The following is a 24,263-nucleotide window of genomic DNA, read 5'->3' on the forward strand; positions in this document are numbered from 1 at the left end:
GTGGTTGGCTGCGCCGCTTCCCCGTGCGGGGCGCTGTGATGCTGCCCATGCGAGATCAGCAGAGAGAGAAAGAGAGAGATAATGCATGTGGATGTACGTGAAGATGCACACGCACGTTCAGCGTCGGCGTCCACGCGAGACGGATTCGGGGTTTCCGAATGGAAACGGGGAGATCCCACGTGGCGCACCTTGTTGAAACCAGGCTGGAGAGGAGGATCAGGTGAGATCATCTCTCTGGTGTCACTCACGGTGAGTGTTCGCGTCAAGGGACAGCTTCTGGCCGGGCCTGGAAGCTCCTTCTGTGGAGTGGAGCGCCTCCCTGCGGCCACTGTGGGATTTTACGCAACAGCAGTAAAAACTGTTATTAGGATTTGTTTTAATCAGTTGCTTCTTTGCAAGTGGAAAAAAAGTTATGCAAAGCACTATAGGAGTGAAATAAATACACATATACAGGGATATTTCAATTTCAATATTCCTGACAAGTTAGACCTTATCAGGGCTCATAGTTTTGTAACTCAAAATCTATAGAAACCGAATGAGAATTGCTGGTGTCTTCCTCTTGTTAGTCGCTTTGGATAAAAGCATCTGCTAAGTAAAGTAAAGTAAAGAATATATAAATCAATGACAAAAGAAACATTTTCATAAAATGCGCACAATGTTCGACAACACTAATGTTGGTATGAATACAAAAGTAAAATGTTTTATTCATGTATCAATTTCTATAATAATTCAATATGAAAATCAATTAAAGGCAATTAAGATAGGTACACTTATTATGACTTGGCTTTAAAGAAAAGTGCAAAGGATAATTTCTAACGAAATTTGTATGAAGAGCAAATCAATTAAATAATAAAGGATGTATAATATGGAGCTGAGGGTTATAATTTGATTTAAATGTAATTGTTGTAAAGAAGCATGCCAATTGAGATCTAGGATAATATTGTGTTTCATATATTTATAATTTTTTAACACAGTTGTTAATACCTTATATTTACGATTTAATATGATTTAAATATTGATGTAAAGAGTTCTAGGATGATTATAATGATATATTTGCGATAAGTTCATTTTTTACTAATCCAACAAGTGGGAATTTTTCATAGCAGCTCTAACAGGCTGCCGCTCGCTAATTTGTGGAATTAATGCAAAAAGAACATACTAAGTACATAATATATTTACTAAGTAGTAAATATATTATGTAAATAGATCTGTTGTAAAGATGATTTATAGTGTGGGGTCTGGCCATAAGCCACGCCCACGCGGGTGACGTCACCGCGCCGGCACCGTCCACCAGTGAGCCGCTACCCCTGCGCTAGCGGCACGGAAGCCGCGTCGCGGATGTTCGTCCGGAGCCTGGTTCCGCGTTGGCAGTCCTCCGGTGAGTGCCGAGCGACGTCGGGCCGTTTGCGCGCCGAAATCCGCGCTCGTCGCCGCTAATATGGACGAACGGATGAGTAAACGCGGTGTGGCAGCGTTGACCGGAAGTACACACTCCCATCATGCACATCGGCTGAGGATTAGAACACCATGAAGAATGTTGATACTGTACATGATATTATGATCTAATGCAGGAATATTTGCTTTAGGGGGGTCAGTGCAGGTGTGGGCTCCGGCTGGGTCCCCCGGGGCGGGGACCAGCAGTGGGCCGCTGGATGGTGTCCCCCACCATGAAGGCGCTGGTGGATACGGTCTTGGCCGTGTGGAGCATCGGCGCCTCCATCTACGACTACATTCACACCAGTGCCATGGAGGAGCGCATCGACACACTGGAGAGCGCCATCACCATCCACCAGTTGCTCATCGGCCTGCTCTCGGCCGGCCTGGTGGCTCTCTTCACCTACATCCTCTTCAGGAAGCACTGAGGGGCGTCGACTTATGTGGATGTTGAAGGAGGACATGTTGAGGTCCAGTCCAGAGCTCAGCGGCGATGACGCACTGTGGAGAAGAGTGACTAAAATCCTGTTACAGAGACACATAGAATTTTGACATATTAATATCTGTTTCAGATTTCCACATCATCCGTTATTTTTTACCCGTTAATTCAAAGTGTCCTTACGCACCATAGTGATCCGATGCTGTTACTTAACAAAGGTAAAAAGCATATTTTATGTCATATGTACAGTACATACTCTCTATTGGTTAACCCTTGGGCCTCACTTTACAATTAAAATAGTAATGTTTTTTTTTTTTAAACTTAATTTATTTTTACAATTTGAATAAATTAGAATTTTTAAAATAATAGGTGACAGCATAATGTAAAATCACAGAAGGGACACCTAGTGGCAAAATTAATATTACTAATTTCATTTGCACTTGTTAATATGCCTGATAAGACCAGTCAAAAAGGCAAAAAAACTACAAAAATTTGTTAAAGCAGCTAATCTGAATTAAAAATGTAGAATTTCAATCATGTGAAGAAAAAAAAAATCAAACAAAATATTGGTTAATATTTGCCTAGCCATTAATTGATTGAATGAAATGTATTACTGGCTAACACATCTGAAGGTGAGGCATGATGGTTAGCACATTTTGTTTTGAGAAAGAGCACAACGGTGCTGGTAAATACCAAATGTGTTCGCGCAGATAGAAGTAGCACAGTAATACTTTACTCTGTTTAGAAAGACTAAGAAAAGAGTTTATAGCTTAAATAAGGATTTCCTAATGCAGAAAAACGTCAGTTTGGTCAAGACCCTTCTGAAAACCGATTGTAATTATTTAAGACAGTTCCAGAATGCGAAATATCTGAAATGTGTCTTGAAAAGCTCACAGCTTAACAGCAGGTTATTGAAATTTTTTACACCACCTCCAGTGCTTCTGTGTTACGCCGGGATCAGACTGCACAATACTTTTGTCTTTTACAATGAAAACCACATTTACCAGTTACACTACTAGTTTGGTCCTATATGTGCAGTTATGGCTAATCAAGGTTCACAAACATACTAGACCTTTCTGTTGGGGCATTGGTCTTCGATGATCTGCCAGTTAAAGGCCTGAAATTTAGACTGTAAATTGGGGCTAAAATTGTTTTGGCAGATCACGGCACGAGTTGTCTGACAGCAAAATGAATGTGCGGGAACGAAATGACCCAAGTTCAGTAGTTCAGTAGTGAAATGCTGATGGGGCAGCTGGCTTTCCGGATGAATGTTAGGGAAAAAAATTCAGCCAGGGATAAAGGGGCTTTATACAAGGGATCATATAGTTCTGAAACACTGGATCATTTTATTAAAATGTTAACAAAAGCTACTTAATTCACAATAAATGTATATTTCTGACAAAAACCTGTGCGAACACAACATTTCTGAATTTTTGATGAAATTTCAATGGAGAGAATTGGAACTCGCATTGCGTCTTGTTGAGTTGGGCTTTAAACGTGGCCAGTCTGCAGCAGCGTATACTGAGCAGTGAAGCGCTCGACGCTCTCGCCCTCTAACATCTTGATTGCGCGCCAATGGAGTGTCCCACAATTCTCTGGTTTCCCGTTGGGCCTGCGTTCCTCTTTAATGTAGTCCATCCAAAGGTCTGCAGGAAGGGGTGAACATCATTTTATCAGCAGTAAATGAATCGTGGACAATGATCTGCATATATCCGGGTTCTTTTAAAGGTCCCCTGACATGAAAATGTGCTTTTATATAGATCTTGTTGGTCCACTAATACTGTGTCTGAAGTCTCTTTACGAAATTCAGTCGTGGTGCAGAATTACAGCCACTCTGATCCAGTCCCACAATGCATTTCGGTGTCTGTAGCTTTAAATGCTAACAAGGAGGAGAGAGGCGGGACAAGGAGGAGAGAGGCCTATAGAAGTGAGCGGGCATTCACCGAAATTATGTAATCAACACCATTCACCAACCACAATGTTTGGAGCAAACAGGAAGTCATGTCAGTGTTTTTCCAGGGAAAAAAAAATCCTCTTATGTCGACATAATGGTCAAAATTACAGATCCGGCTGCAATTTCTAGCGACTGCAGGACCATAGACAGGCTATGGGAGCTCGTATTAATGTTAAATAATCTCAAAAATGAAACTTTTCATGTCAGCGGACCTTTGTCTGTAATATATCAAAACTATTCGGTAATGGAGAGCAAATCAGACATCTCTACTGTCAACAAGCCCAAATATAATCTTCTCTACCCCCAGGTGTAAGGTAATGTGAATATAGAAGTTTGATTCTCTTGATCAAGGGTCTTGCCTTCATCACTGGAGCCAAACTCCCTGAGCGCTCGTTCATAGTAGTCTCTAAGGTTGTTCATCTTGGGCCTTTCCTGAAACACAAACAGAGCCACTTATTTAGGTACATCCTCAAATGAATGGCTCCACTAGAACCAGAGGAACCCTTTCCCAAACAGCTCTGGTATCATTAGTACATGTAAGGGACACATACTTGCTCCTTCTCGATCTCAATCATCCTGGTGAAAAAGGCCTTGGAGAAGGGTCTGTGTTCATGTAAGCTAGAAATTAAAGACAAAATATGCAAACATCATAAATAAATATGTGCCTAGTTATAATGGTAAAAACAAACGTTTTATTACAACCTTGTAAAAGTTTTCCTGGCCTTCTTGTAGCCTCCTGTTTTGTAGGACCAGTCCAGGTATTTTTGCTTCATTGTGGTGGACACAGTAGCTACTGAGGAAAACAGACCCTTCTGCAGAGAAAAGAGGTTTCAGTCCTCACCACAATGTGAACAACCAAGGCAGAGGCTGCTAAGCTTCACATTGAATTAAAGATGAGGGCGTGTATGAGGAAATAAACAGAGATCTGATGGCCACGTCCATTGTAGGAGTTTTCAGTTGTGGGAACCAACATAAAGGACTTCAGATCACCACAAAATCAATGAGGCTGTCACCAGTTCTGTCTTGAAACACTAGGTATTGGGAACATCCTTCAGGACAACTTGGATTCTTACTTGTACCTTTTTCCTGTGTTTTAACTTCGCAGACAGACTCTTTACTGCCAGACAAACCTATGGTGTTCACCATGACTGCCAGCGATTTTAATGTTGTGGCGGATCTGCATGTAGACGTTACCTGAAACAGAGACTCAGTTTCCTCAGGACTTTGCGTGGCCTCACTCCACTCGAGCTGCAGCAACCACACAGGTAAACTTTCCTGGAGAAGAATAACGAGGGGCATTATTAGAACATTGTGGGTTTCCAGAACTGAGCTCCCACCTAATCATTAAAGGGGAAAAATGGCCAGGATTACACTAGACAAAACCAGAAACTGTGGGAATTCCTCACATTTCCTTTCCCTCCCTCATTAACAAGGAACAGTGTTCCCTTATGGAAGTGAATTAATTAGCGGGGCGATCTGCTTTAATGAGGGCAGGGCTGGCGTTTCAGGGAGATGTCCCACTTTAACCAGAATGCCGCACTGAGGCAGATACCTTGGGACTGACGTGACCTAGAGCTTCCTGGAATAGACGTGCGGCCTCCGAGCTTCGCAGCTGCACCAGAACTTGCAGGGCCAGGCTCCAGGTCTCTGCTGATTGGCTGAAGCGCTGAGTGGCTGCCGTGGCAATCTGGGTGGTGGCTTCTGCATCTCCTGACGCCAGTGAGACCTGCAGCTTGAGGACAGCAGTGCAGAACTGGTTGTTAGTTCCAAAGTGAACATCATCCCTGGGAACCGAATAAACCATTATCTTTAAATCAATCTATCAGGCCTTGTAATTAAAATATATTTTAAACATATGCTAAAAATGACTCTCCACCAAAATATAATAAATCTATTTAAAAAAAATGTGTAATAAACAATGTTAAGCATTTAAACGTTTTCATCGGCTCGGACCGCTTGGTAGCCGTGGGTCTCCGTTTGAGAATAAATGTAAACACGACCTTAAACTTCACTGTCCATCTCCGTCTTTATGTAGGGATTGGCTGGAATACATTTTGAGTCAGGTCAGACCCACACAGTAAGTAAACAAAACGCAACTGCAATTAAAAATCTGTTGCATGTGTAGGCGAAAAGAGGACACAACAGTCCTGATGCCACCCAGCCGGCGCGGGACGTGTGGAAAAAAACACTGGATAATGGGCCAGTCCAGCTTCCCTCACCACAGCGCCCATGTTTCCGTGCTCCCATTTCATGCCATTTTATATGAGTTTGTATAATTGTATAAACTTCTTACCCAGCTTTTGTAAAGGTCCTCCTTCAGCAGCGCTGCATCATGAGCTCTCTGAAACACCCCCAGCAGCCTTGCTCTTCTCTACAGGGGAACATAAAAGACAAACATTTATTTCACTTCTTTCAGTCACTCCCCACATATTGAACACATGCTAATAAGTCACCTTCTCTTTCAGCTCCTGCACATTGGTTTTCCTCTTGTAGCGCTCTAGGCAGAATGTCACGTAGCAAGTCCACATGGCCTCTGAAGAACAGGAGAGCATCCGCATGAGAACAAAGTCAAAAAGAGACAAAATTGCACAAATCAAATTTGGGCTATCACTGTGATTAATTTAAAATATTGTCGCTTACACGTACAAGTCATATAAAATAATGTCGCTTACACGTACAAGTCACAACGTTTGAGGGTGGGTGTGTCTGCTGTGCACACCCATCCTGGTAATAGTAGCCTAGTGGGTAACACACTCGCCTACAAACCAGAAGACCCAGGTTGAACTCCCACTTACTACCATTGTGTCCCTGAGCAAGACACTTAACCCTGAGTAGCTCCAGGGAGACTGTCCCTGTAACTACTGATTGTAAGTCGCTCTGGATAAGGGCGTCTGATTAATGCCGTAAATGTAAATGCTCACATATCCACTTCGCTTGCAATAAACCCAACTGTTAAAACAATAAAATCCCATACTTGACTGTGCAATAGTTTAACATTTTACAGCCCATTCTTTCATTCATTTCTTAAGAATGAATTGTGATAAAATCTATGTATCTGTATTTGAAAGCATAATCTAAAATACACACTAAAAACTACAGTAAACACTACTGTACAATTACTGTTATTTAATTAACAACCATAATTTCTATATAATGCCCCTCTATCCATAAAGTGGACTATAATTTTATGATCTATAATAGTTATTCTCAATTGGTGGGTCACAGGCCTTTGTCTGGGCCTTTCACACTTAGCGACAATGCCCCGTAATGAGAGTTAATAACCACCGTTTCACATCATAGAAGACCCACACATTAGCAAACTAATATATTAATTGAGTATCGCAAAACATGTACAACACAGACTATCTAAGATATGGGTTGGTATTGAATATTTGTAGTACTATCAAATGCAGCCTACTGAATGTAAAAGGGAATATTCACCTCTAACATTGGCACTTACTTATCGTTTGTTTTTTTGTGTTTGTATATTTTTGTCTCAGGTTCAAACTGCACAAACTTTCATTTAATTAGGATGCCAAGACATCCTGGAACCTGGAAATTGCATCCAGGTTTTTGAGCTGCTTAAACATTCGCCACATCACACCTATTCACTTCCACTTGCGCTATTGAACCTGCCACTTTGTGGTCTTCTGGTTCATAGGCAATTGTCTCACCCACTAGGCTACTACCATCCACTACTAGTTTTTTTTTTTTTTTTTTTTGCATGAAAGAATGATGACGATAAGGTGCGCTTATTTTCTTTCTCTGTTTATCTAATTCGTTTCGCAAACTATGTGAAACTTTTGCATGTTGTCTAGCATGCTAATTATCCGATTCAGCAGCACGAACTGGTTCCCCCAGTTTCTAGGAGCAATCATGAGCTTCAACGCTACCTGTGCTGATGCACTTCAGGCCCTCCTCGTACACCGCGCAGCAGCGCTCCTCCTTCCGGTTCGTGTCCGTGGCCTTCCCCCGCGCGGTCTGGAGCTCCGGGGTCACGGCCACCCCCAGCTCCCGCTTCGCCATGAAGTCCCACGTCAGCGAGTCGTCTGTGTGCTGGCTCTGCAGGCTGCAGCCGGGCAGAAGTCAAAACTGAATGGACACCTCATAATTACTCACAGAACCTAAGAATACAATGTGGCGTTGGAGGAATTAGCATGTATTGTACCATGAGTGCTCTCACTTTTATTTCTACTGGAACGAAATTTGATTCTGAAATTTGCCAACCCTCACCAACATGGCTGCTCCCATGGGCTGCTACCACTGTCATTTTATTTGTGGTATTTTATTAAATATCGGTCATTCTGACTGTGGACATTAAACGGCATATTCCTGGTTTTGCTAACAATTGCTAATCATGTTTGTCCTTATGATCTTATTAACTTCCAAGATCTCAGTTCACAACGGAAACAGCAGCATGTTTATTTCTCATGTCAAATGCCACTTACAGATGAAACTATATCTTAAAGTATGTTCAAAATTATAAAAAATAAATTTTAATTAGACAATCGCTGTACTTTGGATCATTATTAGGATTGAAACATTAATTAATCTTATCACAATATGCTTAACGTTGATCAAAATTTCACATGGAAACATGAAACTGCAGTCATATCTACAAGAGAAGTGATGTTCTTTTACGGAATTCCAGTGGAGTTTGTCCTGTAACACCACAGTAATGGTGGTGGAATGATGAAACGTGTGCTTTTGAATTACAGAATGATCATGTCATGTTACCCTGGCACTGCTTTTTAAAAATTGATCCACATTCGAATTTGTTTTCATACGCAAAGAACACAAATAATAACTATAATCATATTTTTTCTTAAACCATGTTCAAAACTGTATTTCCTGTATGTCATGTGATACAGTGGGTGATTATTTTACTACTTTGTACTGCACATATCACTTTGTACTGCACATATCACTTTGTGTATAGCACATATCACTTTATGTATATATATATATATCTTAACTTATTTGAACTGTATCCTGCACTTGCTGCTTATTGCACTTCTGGTTAGACCTAAACTACATTTCGTTGCCCTGTACTTGTACATGTGTAATGACAATAAAGTTGAATCTAATCTAAAATAAAAAAAAATGTGGTTTGAGTAAATAGTTTATACAAAGTTTATATTTTCAGGCAATATTTGTCTTGTACAGTTTCAAAATCAGCACCTTAATGAATACTTTTCTTGTTATTTAAATGACATTATATTAAAGAAAAATGACTTTCACCCAATTCATTACTGATGGTTACAGTGGTAGAACAAAGAAAATCTTACTCTTCTAAGATGTTCTCCTGCAGCTCCTTGGTGAAGTCAAATATGGAAGCAATTTGCAGCAAGGACAGAATGAAATCAGCGCCTATAACAAGCAAAGACAACATGAGCCTTAAATCTACGCTGCATACAAGAAAAAATTGTGCAGTGACCCACCTTTGATCTTCTGGGTAGCATTTCTGTAGATGACCTCAGCCAATTTACCACTCAGGATCTCAGGGGAAAACTCATACTCATTCTATGGGTAGAGAACAGAAATGTTTTTAAATTTTTGCGAATATCTTCTGACATACGGGTTGGAGACAATGAATAGAGTGGACTACATTTTCACCCTGACATTATAAATAGCTTTATAGCTTAAGTCACCAACAACACAATTGGGTTTAATTTTTCATATTTATCTTGTTGAGTGTTAGGAGCCTAGTGGGTAACACACTCACCTAGGAACCAGAAGACCACAAAGTCCCATTTTCAAACCCCACTTACTACCATTGTGTCCCTGAGCAAGAGACAGTCTCCAGGGAGACTGTCCTGATAACTGATTGTAAGTCACTCTGGATAAGGGTGTCTGAGAAATAAATGTAAATGTAGTAGTCTTCCACTTGGCCATCATGACACTGAAGGCAACTCTGCTTCTGCTAGTTAATGTTCTGAGGCCCTTGGGTGTTTCTAATGGTCACATGAATTACAGTGAATATAACATTCCGCTTGTAATCCTGTGTTTACATGTTAGCAGTCAGATGGAGGAGGTTTTCACTACCAGGACAGCGTGGTGCAAACTCACCACGCTGATCTTGGCCTTCTCCAGCTCTTGCTGTTGCTTCTTCAACTTCTCGGCGTGCAGCAGCTCCATGCGAAAATACTGTTGGCACACCACAAATCACAACAACGTTTCATGCCTGCTCATCGGTCTGCTAGCATAAATGACTTTAGGCTTCATCTTATGCTTTGCAATACAGTGACAATTCAACATTCTATCCTTCTAACAGCAACTTCTGACCTCCTGGTAGACCTTCTTGTTGTCTGGGTGGAAGCGAAGTGCCCTGAGGAAGAGCAGTCGTGCATTCTCAGTTGAGTTCCTGTCCTCCATCTCACACTTGGCCGCCATGATCCACAGAGCTAAGGGGAAAAAAGAATAGAAGACGATGTTCTAACTCCTCTACTGTTAAATTCAAAACTAAACATCTGACCTCAGTCAGTTAATGTACATATGTAAGCAAAACATATTTTGGATCTTGTGCAAATTCTACCTGGTTTATCTGGGTGAATGGCGAGCATTGAAGAGAAGACTTTACTAAGTTGACTCTTTGTGCTCTGGAAACAAAATGATAAAGTACAGGGTTTAATAGCAGTCTAAATGGGCGTATATGTTCTTCCGTTTGTCTGAATTCTTCTTGTTATCTCACTAACGATCCTTAACAGCTTGTGGCTACCGGAGCCACATTTCAAACTAGATACCGATACTAAGGATGGTACTTGATAATATTTTTATTAAAAACAAAAACAGGAACTTTTAAATAATTATTTAAATGTCTATACATTACATAAAGAAAAGAATACATTGATAAATAGATATATAAACAAATGAATGAATAAATAAATAAACTAATAATTGAAAAATATGGATTTTAATGTTCCTTAAAAAAAAACAAAAAAAAAAAAAAAACACTCCTTGCTTGTCATGCCGCAGAAGTGAAACACACACATGCATATATATATATTGTCCTGCTGCTTCCTTTGATAGTCTCTCGTGTAAACATAGGTGCCCGCTGCAATGCCTGTTAAAAATTAATTGTAGTCTGCAGTTGACGATTTCGTGAACCGAAAATCGTTTACAACATTACTCTGTACAGACTCTGTACATTATACTGTACAGGCCAGAATAAACTTAGTAAAGCATGGTTTACAAGTCAGTTTCACTCACCCACTTCTTACAAAAGGCAACATGCGAGAGCCACAACTGCACGTCCTCCTGTTTAAAGAAAGGTCAAAAAGGTCACCCATCCTCACACACACCACAAAACATGATCAAAAACTACTATGCATCCGACCTGCCACCTCGTCGTGGCTCTTCTGAACGTGGTGTGGATTCTGTGAATGATCGCGTATTCAATCTCCTCTCTCTTGAATTGATAGCCAATGTGCTGAAAACCATAATCAGGAGGATTTCTTTACAAAGTTCCATTCAAACCACCTTTGCAGCATAAATCAATATTGTAAACATTTTAATAAAAAAAAAATTATATTTTTCATATAAACTTCCTATCTTAAATGTCTCAAGTAAATTGGATTAATATTTTATTTAACACTAAGAAAAAAAATGAAGAGCTTGTTTAATAATACCAAAGGCAAGTCAGATGATTAACATACTCTGTAGTTGTTAATACTGAAAATAATAAAAAAAAAAAATGAATGTTCACACCTGTCGCCTCTTCTTGATGAGCGCTAGGACGTTGATTTCATACTGATTAAAACAAAAAAAAGTTTAGGACATTACAATTTTCCTAACATTGTGAAATTCAAATTCCAGATTTAAAAAAAAGAAAACACATCAGTATGATTTTAAAGGAGACTGTCCCCGGTGGAATTTCATTATTAGGTGCCATTTTTTAAATGCTTCCTCTTGCCTGACTCAACTCAATGGCAACTTGTGAACAGACAGTGTTATCAGAAATGAGCAGGGCTCCTTCAAACTCACCGCCCGTGGCGTACCAGTCAGAACTAAAAGTGAAGTGATTGTCACATGTGATACACAGCAGCACAACACACAGTGCACACAGTGAAATTTGTCCTCTGCATTTAACCCATCACCCTGAGTGAGCAGTGGGCAGCCATGGCAGGCGCCCAGGGAGCAGTGTGTGGGGACCGTGGCAGATCGGGATTCGAACCAGCAACCTGATTACCTGATTCTGATTACCGGGCCGCTTCCTTAACCGCTTGGCCACCACTGCCCCAAAAAGCGTTATTCCTAAACTCTTACTTCTATTTTCCTGACCTTGCAGAGACGGCTCATCACAATAGTATATAAGATTTCGGACGCAGCATAAATATAATTTATCGCAACTCTTTGCGATACAGATATCGCGTATACTAATATCGCGATAATGATAATTTTTCGATATATCATGCAGCCCTAATTTGAACCTGGGTCTTCTGGTTCATAGGCGAGCGTGGTACCCACTAGGCTACTACCACCCTTCCACTCTGCCATATTAAAATAACATGGCAGCACATGATCTATATTTTATTCCATTCGCTCTCCTTGCAAGTAAAACGGACTCAAATGCTTTGTGTCTTTCTTCTCTTTGTTTAGTAAATGTTATACTGACAGATAAACCTAACAATGGTCCAGACCCGTTACCTGGATGTAGGCGATGAAGTCTTCTTTACTCAGGATGGTTCTGAAAAGTTTGTACTGCAGAGTTGTGGATCGCTTCAGCATCGACCTGAAAATCAGCAATCAGGGGAGTCCATTTGAAATGATTCGATGTAAATGTAAAAGAACAAATTCAAATGTGAACGATGACTGACTTGACTTCCTTTTTGGTGAAGAGTCCGATTCGCTCCAGCTGCTCGAGCTCCGGGATTTTGTCCTCGATGCCCCTCTGAATTATTTCCGCCATCGTTTCACGTCACAGTGTAATATCCGATTATAAAATTGTTGTGTTTTTTTTTTTTTATCTGAGCGAATGAACAAGCAACACCTTAGACGCCAGTTTCACTACATGTACACACACACGTGTGGAAGTACACTCGCCGTACTTCCGGGTGTCCCACTCAAACAACTCCGGAGGGAACGGATATGTTGGGAGGGGGGATTTTTACGAAGTTAGGATCACATCTAAGCAACTATTGCGGAGTCGTGGTCCGTTATAATGAATAATAACATAAATTAATACAATGTCAACCAGTTAAAGTGTGATTTTCATACCAGCCCACCACAACACACAAACAACTGAAACTTTTCATTGACTTTTTAATGTCTTCGTTGCGTTTTATGTGTCACTTTTCTTTTTCGTTTTATTGGCTCGTTTATAATAATCTTTATTGTATTTGCTGTATTTTATCCCCCTTTAGAACAAAATAAACATTATTGGCGGCAAATTGTGCGGTCGAGCAAACTTTGACCTCGTGACAACCTACCTTTTCCAGCCAATGACTGCCCGGAATGCTGAGACCGGACACGCGATTGGCTGTTGTCAAGAAGTGGGCGGGTATCACCAAAAAAAGAAGTGGGGGGGAGACCAGGTAGAGAAAGTCCGGCCGCCTCCGAGTCTCCTGCTTCGGTGACCGATAATAAATCTTCCGACACGGATGGACTTTCGTCTTTATAATAGCGCGATATCGGGACTTTACTCCATCTGCGTCGTTCGCGCCATGTTTTCCGTGGACGCGGCCGGGCTAGCGCCGGCCAGCTAGCGCGTTAGCCCGCTGGACGGTCCCCCAGCCGGGCGGAATGTCTCCGCGATTGTCCGTCTAGCTGCCCGGGAAGTCGGAGGGAAATTCGCGCCGTGGCCCCTCCCCCGACCTCAGCAGTATTCCCGTGCAGTGTTCTAATTCCAGTTATTGTCGTTGTTGTTGTTGTTGTTGCTGCTGCGGTCGGTGTTTGGTGCGGCCCTTTGTGAGCGGTCCGGACCGGCGCGGCTTGCTTTATGGTGCCGGATGGCTCCGCAGAAGTACTCGGGCCAGGTTAACGCTGCCTACCCTTCCCCCGCGGCGAGCGCGGTGAAGAAGCCCAAGATGGAGCAGATACAGGCCGACCACGAGCTCTTCCTGCAGGCCTTCGAGAGTGAGTAGCTACTCGGCCCCCGCCATCAAGTCTCAAACAATGAAAGCCAAACTTTAATCGTGAATGCGCACGTTTTTGTTGCGTTTGGCATCTGTTGTCCGAACGTTGCTGTGTGGTTTCAACAGAAATCCTGTTTTCTGCTTCTTGTGTGTGTGTAAATGATGTTTTCAGAGCCGACTCAGATATACAGATTCCTGCGGACGAGGAACCTGATTGCTGTACGTATATATATATAATTTTTTTAAAAAATGTGTATATGTTTCAGCGTGGTATTTTGTAGTCATTTCGTCCCCTGACTGTGACAAATTATTGAATTGCTGTCCTTTGGCGCGACCTGTTGGACCTTTCCTACTCTGCAGCCGAATAGCCACCAATGGCAGAGTTGACTGTTGTTTCCTGATGTCTTGGGGTGTAACTGTCCTCAAGTGGTCACACGACCATCACCATGTTCGGATTTCTCACTTTTCTGCAGATTTACATCGCAGATAATCAGATCTCTATCTGATGTACAATCACATTCTTAAGTGGCCACGGTTGGAGGGAGGCGAACAGACTGCTGTTTGACATGGCGTTTGTCATGTATCAGCATAAAATGAGATTATGGCCACGTTGTCCCTGTTGTGTCACTCAGATCATCAGACGAGATCCAGAATGTATAAATGTGGACAGTTATAATTTGAGTGTGTTTGCATTAGATGCATGCATATATTATATTTGCCAGACGTTTTAGCCTCATTGCCTGTTGGTGCAAGGGTCTACGCAAGAATAATTTTGCAGACACGTCTTCAGTGGACAGCTCCACCGTTTTTAAGTCTGTGTGAGTGTTCTGAACTTGTTGCTGGTGAACAGCATTCAATGGTCCTTAAGCCAATACATTGGTGCGCAGCAACAGTGATGATCGTTCCATTAGTTGGAAAAAAAAATCATAATCCACTGTCCTCAGACAACAATCAAAAGATTATAATGCATCGTTTTCATTCATCCCATCTGAACCAGGGGCTTACATCTGAGAATAGTTACGCCCCTTGGATGTTGGTGTGTCTCTAACACTGACCAGTGGCATTTTCTTTTTCTCCCTTGCAGCCTATACTTTTACATAGGACCCTCACTTTCATGTCTCACAGAAACACTCGAACAAACGCCAAAAGGTACTGCTGACCTTTCAATTCCTGTGTTCAGATGATGCTGTGCTGATGTTTGGATTGTAAGCCTGTTTCGGTGCTTCTTTGTGCAGAAAGACATTCCGGGTCGACGATATCCTCCATAGAGTGCAGAATATGAAGGGCGAGCAGGAATCGCAGAGGTAAAAATAAGCTTGAGACTACTGGAAACTTATAATATTTGGCATAGAATGAAATCTGAATCTGTTTTTCACGCAGCTTATCATCACATCTCCAGCTCACATTTACTGGATTTTTTCACAAGTTGGGTATGTGAGGGCCTTTCCCTTCATGAACAGTGTAATATGAAATAATCTTGTTATTCATGGTAATTAAGGAGGTAAGTCATGCTCCTCTTGCTCTGTTCTAGATAAGCCATGTCACAACTCCGAAAACGAACAAAACTCAGTGTCCTTGGAGGTGCTACTCGTTAAAGTCTGCCATAAAAAACGCAAGGTACCATTTTCACATTTTTGCGGTTGCATTACAAATTTCTTTCATAAATTTTTCATGATTGCCATAAGGCACTGTCTTGCTTGCATTGGTTTTATCGATCTATCGATCATGAAAAGCCATTCATTTTAATCACTCGGCCTCTTTACTGTTTAATAATGTCGGGGGGCACAAATTTTCAATTGTGCACATACAATCACACGTGGGCTGATCTAAGTGGGAGGAGCCTGGGTCGTCTTTATATGGGTTACGGGGGGTTTGTTGTGGATGCTGTTGGGAGGTGGATTCATTTTATTAAATTATATATTAGTGCTGCACGATTAATCTAATCGTAATCGCGATGTCAGTCTGTGTGATTACATGAATGCAAAAAGCTGCGATTTAAATGTGATGTGTTTGGTCACATGACTTTCGATTCGGTTCAATGGAGACCTCAGATTCGTGATTCGCATAGACATATGGGTAGACGTACATCAACGCCATATTGCGACAGGCTGTGCTGTGCAGTGAAGCATATACATGTCTATGGAGAGACGTGAATAAAAATGCCTCACTCTTGTGCTGCTTGGGGCTGTACAAACCGCTGTACGCTCCAAACCAGATCCCGGGGATTATATTTCATAGGTAAGGCTGGACAATTGTTTTGAATATATTTGGCCATTATAAAATCCCGTTTTATAAGTCTTAACCTTAGCTAAGCTAGCGAAGCTATGCATTCCTGTGTTCAAGTCAGCCTCCAAACAACATTTTGGCTAAACGTAGGCATTAACTATTTAGACAACTTTTTTTTCAAACTTTGAAGGTTTCCTAAAGAAATTCACCTCAGTTTAACTAGCTTAGCTAGGCTAAGCTAGCAAAGCTATGCATCCCTGTGTTCAAGTCAGCCTCCAAACAACGTTTTGGTTAAACGTAAGAACTATACTATTGGATTTTATAATGGCCAAATATATTTAACACTATGTATGAGTGTTAAATATAGTATTAGTAGCCTACTGGGTAAGAAGAACCAGAAGACCATGGTCATAGGTTCAAGCTACCTGAGTATCTCCAGGGGGACTGTCCCTGTAACTACTGATCATAAGGCACTCCGGATAAGGGTGTCTGGTAAACGCCGTAAATGTTTCTCTTTCAGGATGTCAGCTGCCCAGTCAAGCAAGTGCCTACGGGTAAGAAGCAGGTGCTTTTGAACCCAGATCTCAGCCAAACGAAGCCGGGTGCCTTCCCCTCGTTACTGGTTTCCAGCAATGAGTTTGAGCCCAGCAACAGTCACATGGTGAAGTCGTACTCCCTTCTGTTCAGAGTGTCTCGCCCGGGTAGGAGGGAGTGCAACGGTCTGGTGAATGGAGAGACGGATGAGAACATGGGTGAGCAGCCAGTCGTTTGTTCAATATTGTGAAATGTATTTTTTTATTTTTTTAGAATTTGTTTATTTTTTACTGTTTTAATTCAAATGTAATGTTTTTTTGTTTGTTTGTTTGTTTGTTTGTTTTTAGATGTGAAAGGGGAGCATCCAGGCAAAAAAAGAAACTTGTCTCATCTAGACGACTGTGATGCGACTGAGACATACGTTGCACAGATGACTGTGTTTGACAAGAACCGGTATGTTGACATCATCGTTGTCATAGGATTTAGTTGTTTGTTCGCGCAGCTTCTCCGTTTCCTGATGTTGACGGATTCCTGCGTTCGCAGAAGGCTGCAGTTGTTGGACGGCGAGTACGAAGTTTCCATGCAACAGATAGAGGACTGTCCAATAAGCAAGAAGAGAGCTACATGGGAGACCATCCTCGATGGGAAGGTTGGTTGTGCTCTAGAGTTACTTTAATTAGATCACAATGCAAGCCGCTTAAAAATGTGAACATTGTCAGTTGTGAGTAATGGTTTGTTTTTTTTTTGCTCATTAAACTTATTAAATCTAATTAGTGTTTTTTTTTTTTTTTTCTTCACTTGAGGATGCATGTGTCTTACAGTTAATAATTAGGTGGGTAGCATGTCAGTAAATGCTGCCCCCACCCTCTCTTCCATATTTCATTGTCCGTATCTCGGGAATACCGGGCCAGTGGTGGCCTAGCGGGTAAGGAAGTGGACTCGTAATCGAAGGGTTGCAGGTTCAAATCCCGTACCATTGAGGTACCTTTGTAGGTACCATCCCTGCACACTGCTCCCTTGGTGCCTTTCATGGCTTCCCACTGCTCACATTTCGCTGTGTGCACCGTGTGTCATTTCACAATGACAATCAGTTTCATAATTTATGAAAATTACATGGATGGTATAAACTACAAGCATATCCGATTTGTGTTTTGAGTGAAAGCCTCCTGGTCTGAATGTCTTTATAGGTACAAGGCTGATCCTCTTTGTGGTTTTTGCAGAGGCTGCCTCCATTCGAGACGTTCTCTCAGGGACCCACGCTGCAGTTTACGCTGCGCTGGACAGGCGACCCCAATGACCCCTCCACAGCGCCAGTGGCCAAGCCGCTGTCCACACGGAACTCTGAAACCAGCACCACTGAGAACAAGCCCAGGACACTCAGATCTGCTCCAATGGGTAAGCAGAGAACAATGGTCCCTGATCGAAGGTCCAGTCAGGGGCCTGTGAGTAGGGAACCTAGAGCCTTGGGGCTCAGTCATTGGAAGGAAAACAGGAATCTCTCTGAATGAATCTCAGTAGCGTCTGACTGACTATGGTTCGGAACAACTGACAGAGAAACAGATGGAGTTTCATTAAAACATGTTTAGCCGGGTTCGTTTTTAAAAGGGTACTCTTTTTTTTTTTTTTTTTTTTTTCCAAAATGATATTCCTTTTACAGACAATAAAATCAAATCTAAGATGCATAGATAATTACAAAAATATGTATGAGTTTATGAATTTTTATTTATTTTTTTTTAACTATGTGGAAATGATGACATTACGTTTTTCATTATTTAGTGTCATGGTTTCTTAGATACAGATTACACTACAAAATGTCTTACTATTAGGAGCAGTGGTGACCTAGAGGTTAAGGAAGCAGCCTCGTAATCAAAAGGTTGCTGGTTCGAATACCGATCCGCCAAGGTGCCACTGGGGCACCGTCCCCACACACTTCTCCTCGGGCGCCTGTCATGGCTGCCCACTGATCACCAAGGGTGACTGGTTAAATACAGAGGACACATTTCACTGTACACTTTATTTATTTATCTATCTATCTATCATTACATATGACTTTATTTATAAAATTAAAGCCTGTTGCAGATATAAATAATATTGCAGCATGCATCACATTTGAAAATATACTCATCCATAAACTGACAATACAATATTCATAATTCCTGATCTGAACCCTTAATATGTTTTGGTTATATTTGAACTGCAGTTCAGAATTGAATTCAGTTCAGTAAAAGTTTGTTTTTGTGTGTGTTTAAGATCCAGTCAGCACCAGCATTCAGACCAGAAAAGAGCAGTCACTGTGTGAGCCACGGCAGAAGCTGCGCATTTTTTACCAGGTATGAAGTCTGGGAAGATGCACAGTATAACCCTTTTTCTGATGTCACAACATGTTGAATATGCAATGAACTGTGAATTCACACACTCATAATGGAACCTGGCAGTTCCTGTACAACAACAACACCAGGCAGCAGACGGAGGCGCGAGACGACCTGCACTGTCCCTGGTGCACATTAAACTGCCGCAAACTCTACAGCCTCCTCAAACACCTCAAACTGTCTCACAGCCGCTTCATCTTCAACTACGTGGTGAGTTATTGTTCTGTTGTGAAATGTAATTATTTGTTCAATGTGAATGGGGTGACCTCACACACTGCCCAACTGGATTGTGGGTCCATTGCTTTGCATTGCATTGCCTTGACTCATCTTAGTCAAGTTTCTATTTAACCCATTCAATATAGTACAAGTATCTAGTAGAACAGACAAAAACAGCATTTTCTTTTAGTCTCTAAAACTCCACATCCATCCAGACACGGAAGTCATGTCATGGAATTACGTACAACTCACAAATGTATTTGTTGTAGCTCACATTAAAGAATAGCTCTGCATGTGCTTTACTTTTCTCTTTCTGCTCCTGCAGCCTCACCCAAAGGGAGCCAGGATAGACGTGTCAATAAACGAGTGCTATGACGGATCGTACGTGGGGAACCCCCAGGACATTCACAGCCAGCCGGGCTTCGCTTTCAGTCGCAACGGTCCAGTCAAGAGGACTGCTGTCACGCACATCCTGGTCTGCAGGTACAGCATGGTGACACAGGGCTCCTACGGTCATTAAAAACCTGGAAAAGACATAAAAAATTTTTCCAAAATTTCAAATTCTATTTCTGGTATCCGAAAATATACATTGAAATCTGACTGACACATGAATGCATAATAAAGTACATCGTTCCCGTAAGACCACGCAAGAAACCTTCTGCTACGTTTGCAACTACAATGTTTAAAACTAATGCAGGTCTATAGTATCTTTACTTTACGTTGTGAATCACGTCACCTGGTGCTGCGTTTGTAGCTTCCATATTCCAAAACTCTCAGCCACGAGTCTCCTTTTAAAAGTCATGTAAAGTACATCTTATGATCTATACCAAAACAAAATGGGTCCGTTTTACTCTGATTTGTGCAAACTTTTATCCAGGAGGAATGAATTTATGAATAGTCATGAATTTTGCCTTAGAATAATGTCATGGAAATTCTTTTGTAAAAAATTGTAAGAATCCTGTGACTCTAATTCTCAAACCTCTGTCTACATCCTGCAGCATGTGCTGTGCATTACATGTACAGGTGCAACTGTGTGGAGAGAATTTAGTTTCAAGATTCACAAATAAATATCACACCACTCACACACATTTCTTGATTCAGCAACAAATGTAACAAGATTCACAAAATAATTTCAATACAATTAAATGTGGCACCATTCACAAATGCATTTCTTGACTGCACAAATGTCAGTGCAGTTACATTTATTCACAAATTGATAAACCTGCATTTACAAATCAGCGTGTAAATGTGAATACCTTTACATTTATTTGTGTATTTGCCAATCACATCAACTGATGTTTGAGAGTTTGATTTAATGTTGACCACACTGTGTTACTGAAATTGCGAAAAAGTTTCATAAAATCGTGTCAGTGTAAATCCTCCAGTGTTTTGTTGCAGCAGCAACTGTGTTTCTGCTGAATTTATATGAAAGTTTCCCCGCTCACTTATGCCAAGTGGTGTCCGTCCATCACATGTCAACACAGACAGCCTGGTGTCTGGACATAACCTGAATACAAGAATACGATGTGAGGTTAACAGTTTAGCAGCAAAATCCTTACAACCCGAGCATTGGCTAGTATTGGATTGGTTTCGGTAGCCGGATCTCATCGTGCAGTCCTTGCTTCGTTTCCACCTGCAGACCCAAGCGCACCAAGCCGAGTCTTTCCGAGTTCCTGGAGTCGGAGGATGGGGAGCTGGAGCAGCAGCGCACCTACGTGAGTGGCCACAACCGGCTGTATTTCCACAGCGACAGCTGCATGCCGCTGCGGCCCCAGGAGATGGATCTGGACAGCGAGGACGAGAGGGACCCGGAGTGGCTTCGCGAGAAAACCATCACGGTACAGGAGGGGGGAAGTTTTATGGATGTCAAAATATCAAATTATTTAACAGTATGTCTAACTGTACTATTGCAGTAGATCCGCAGATATTTTAATTAGATATTTGTTTTTGAGATCTTGATCATGTCATCCAGGAGTAATTATTAATTCATTAGTAATTTATCTGCATGTCTTTGTCGTCCTGGGCAGGTATTTGGACATTTTAATGGACACCGAGGAAAATCTGTTTGTTTGTTTGAACTCTTCCCAATCTCTTCCTATCTGCAGCAAATTGAGGAGTTCACTGACGTAAACGAGGGAGAGAAGGAGGTGATGAAGCTGTGGAACCTCCATGTGATGAAGCACGGGTACAGCAGTAAAGCTTCTTTTGATGATGTGTTGATATTATCATAAGAAACAAATGTGTAGTGTTCAACCGGAGTATGGCTTTTGGAACCATTTTCAGAAGTCCTCGGTCTTAGCCTTCTCAACAGGGAGCAGAAATGCTTAAATTTGTTGACCGTTCAGTTAATTTGACCTTTCATTTTGCGATTTAGTACTTTTGCATTTTGTCCCTGCATGAAAATTTTTGCACCGTGTAAAGATGAACAGCATGAACTCCCCCAAAGAACAGATATTAAACAGTTTACACAAGGTCCTTTTTTGCATTCTGGCCCATTTGCATATGTTCGAATCTGAAACTGAATATATGTCATGTCCTTCCACAGCTTCATAGCTGACAACCAGATGAACCAGGCCATCATGCTGTTTGTGGAGAAGTGCGGGCCACACATCATCCGCCGCAACCTCTGCCGCAACTTCCTGTTGCACCTTGTCAGCATGCACGACTTCAACCTGGTGACCATCTCCACTATCGACCGGGCCATGAGCCGCCTGCGGGAGATCCAGGAGCAGCTGCCTGATGGCGACGAGGGCCTCTGCAATGGTCATGCCGTCACCTCCGCCGTCTCGCTACACGGGAAGCGCACAAAGAGCGCCGTCTCTGACTAACACCGTGAAGACCTGGTCAGAGGCGGAGCCGGAACCTGAATCAGATCGTGAATAAAGAGCCATCTGTGCACCTTTACCGTTCAGACCAGTGTGAAAATGGACCTGTTTGCACACTCTGAGTCATGGACAGGACATCCTCATTTCATTACAATAGAATGGGAATGCTATTAGTATTGATCCTTTGTAATGTTTTTTTTTTTTTTTTTTTTAATAATCAGTGGACATTTTAGCACCGTTTAGCACTTGCTATACGTTCCGTTTTAAGTCAAGTCGTCTTAACTTTTTTGAACTATCCACCCCTTTTTGTTTTTTTTAATTGCCGATGTTGAGCACATTGCGCAATTTTTATTTATTTTTTTTGGTTTCTATTCTACCATATGTGAACAGGGATCCATTAGTGACATTTTCTTATGTAGTTTCTGTTAGTGTATATGAAGTACTGGGATGGGCATTTTTAGACACTAATTCCTTTTTTTTTTTTTTTTTTTTTTTTAAATATATCATGACAACCCTTACTTACATGACAGCTGAAATGTTTGGTGTCACCGACGCCTAGCACTTGTTTGATCCCACCTTGAGGTGGGAGTCCTGCATATTTAGCCCATTTCCTCCACGTAGTACCAGCTCATGTTTGGTATTGGGCACTTTCACATCCTTGGTTACTTAACGTCTGCAACATGTTGATTGGCCATGCCATTATTCATACTAGAATCTGTTAAATATAGCATGATCATAAATTAATAAGTATCATATGGGATGGATAATTATATGAGGTGGCACAAAAGTATGCTATTGTTAGCATATGTGTTTAGGACCTTGAGCAACTATTTAAAATTTTGGAACTACTTCTGGAGTCACAAAAATAATGGAGAACCTTTTAGATCTAGTGGCACTAATATTTGCAGAGCTCTCGTTCAGTATGGTGCGTCCAGACTTTCAAACTGCTTCTGGTACGGTTTGCTTTCAGAATCAACTGACATAACATGATCATTACAATTCAACAGCATATTGTTGTTCTTTCCTTTTGTTTTAGGGTCTGGGCTAGGGCTGTTCCGCATGTCTCAGTTAGCTTGATCATGTGAACCAGACGCCAGGTCTGTCCAGTCGGGACGTTTTTTTTGGACAGTTACAAGTTCTGGTCCAGGTGATCCATTTCTTGTGTGGAACGCTGAGCCCCAGGTCAGTATTATGTGTTGCTTAACGAGGATCTACAGCGGTTGAGTGCTATTAAAGATAGGAAAATATGCATAATATAATATGCATTAAGACTTTTTGTCTGTGTTTGGATACAATTTTTTTGAGGTTCAAAGCCAAAGTGCATCATTTGCAGCACTTTTTTTTTCTGTGAATACCTGAAATTGCTCAAAACAAATCACTAGCGACTTTTTGGTCTTTGAAAAATGAAATCATAAATGGTCACTTCACACACCCTGTGTAAGATGCTGTATTGTGGTGTTTTCTACAGTATTTTAAATAAAATAAACTTGACATTCACTGGCCTTGGCCTTGTTCAGACTGATTAGTTGGATCATTCTTTTTGCAGATTCACCAGGACTTCATAAGGGGAAAGGTTACCTCAATTTGTCATGCTTTTTCTGCCCAGAGGATTTCCCACCCCTAAAACATTATCTCCACCGACCGGCATGGCTTCCAAACGCGCGAAGCATTGCAGTTTCTCGTGATTGTATGTAAAAATGAGCACAGATGTATTTTTCATTTATTTATTTTTTTTTTTTAAAGAGAAAACGCGGACACTACTACTGGTTGTACCAAACAAGAAGTGTTGAAGACGTCATTTCCGTGAATGTCACCTCAGCTTTTATAGGCCGCTCTCCTCCTCGTCCCGCCTCTCTCCTCCGCATAAGCATTTAAAGCTACAGACACCGAAACGGCTCGTGTGGGGAAATCTCATTGTGGCACTGGATCAAAGTGGCTGTAATTGTGCACCAAGGCTGAATTTCGGAAAGAGGCTTCAGATACAGTATTAGGTAGCCAAGTCCGATATAAAAGCAAAAAAACTTGAGCTTAAATGCTGCAGACAAGTGTCTCCAAAGTATTAAAACCTCTTCACTCCTGTGCGTTTTATGTCATTTCCACCACGCCGCATAAAACGCTGTGATCATTGTTTTCTTCATTCCTGAGCTCAACGTCGACGAATCATCGTTCAGTGGGCGGTGCTGGGCGGGCAAC

The 24,263-nt window shown here is 41.5% G+C and overlaps 2 protein-coding genes and 1 long non-coding RNA gene across 5 annotated transcripts; 2 read left to right on the forward strand and 1 right to left on the reverse strand.

Moving 5' to 3' along the window:
* The first annotated feature begins 1,156 nt into the window (after window positions 1-1,156).
* LOC114785505 (uncharacterized) lies at window positions 1,157-7,515 on the forward strand. Of its 2 annotated transcripts, XR_003749066.1 has the most exons (3): window positions 1,158-1,378; window positions 1,587-2,091; window positions 4,933-7,515. It is a non-coding gene; the product is annotated as an uncharacterized LOC114785505 (long non-coding RNA). The 2 variants fall into 2 exon arrangements; XR_003749065.1 differs by lacking the exon at window positions 4,933-7,515 and having other exon boundaries at window positions 1,157-1,378; window positions 1,587-3,278.
* Window positions 3,195-13,545, reverse strand: utp6 (UTP6 small subunit processome component). The gene is made up of 19 exons (XM_028971779.1): window positions 12,644-13,545; window positions 12,474-12,558; window positions 11,535-11,576; window positions 11,164-11,256; window positions 11,037-11,084; window positions 10,363-10,426; window positions 10,113-10,231; window positions 9,897-9,974; window positions 9,269-9,350; window positions 9,116-9,197; window positions 7,721-7,896; window positions 6,281-6,360; window positions 6,121-6,198; window positions 5,380-5,559; window positions 5,022-5,102; window positions 4,530-4,639; window positions 4,379-4,445; window positions 4,187-4,259; window positions 3,195-3,519 (listed from the first exon to the last, which is right to left on the reverse strand). Exons 1-19 carry the CDS (start codon window positions 12,733-12,735, stop codon window positions 3,365-3,367), a joined length of 1,785 nt encoding a protein of 594 aa, XP_028827612.1. The 5' UTR covers window positions 12,736-13,545; the 3' UTR covers window positions 3,195-3,364.
* Window positions 13,314-23,572, forward strand: suz12b (SUZ12 polycomb repressive complex 2 subunit b). 2 transcript variants are annotated; one of them, XM_028971774.1, is made up of 16 exons: window positions 13,314-13,901; window positions 14,073-14,119; window positions 14,985-15,049; window positions 15,136-15,204; window positions 15,281-15,330; window positions 15,432-15,517; window positions 16,647-16,878; window positions 17,008-17,113; window positions 17,204-17,309; window positions 17,881-18,055; window positions 18,911-18,990; window positions 19,096-19,239; window positions 19,571-19,728; window positions 20,885-21,083; window positions 21,351-21,430; window positions 21,791-23,572. In XM_028971774.1, exons 1-16 carry the CDS (start codon window positions 13,775-13,777, stop codon window positions 22,071-22,073), a joined length of 2,007 nt encoding a protein of 668 aa, XP_028827607.1. In that variant the 5' UTR covers window positions 13,314-13,774; the 3' UTR covers window positions 22,074-23,572. The 2 variants fall into 2 exon arrangements, with proteins under 2 accessions (XP_028827607.1, XP_028827608.1); XM_028971775.1 differs by having other exon boundaries at window positions 17,207-17,309.
* Window positions 23,573-24,263: the final 691 nt, after the last annotated feature.

The sequence above is a fragment of the Denticeps clupeoides genome, chromosome 3 (genome assembly GCF_900700375.1).
Source record: "Denticeps clupeoides chromosome 3, fDenClu1.1, whole genome shotgun sequence".
Lineage (NCBI taxonomy): Eukaryota > Metazoa > Chordata > Actinopteri > Clupeiformes > Denticipitidae > Denticeps > Denticeps clupeoides.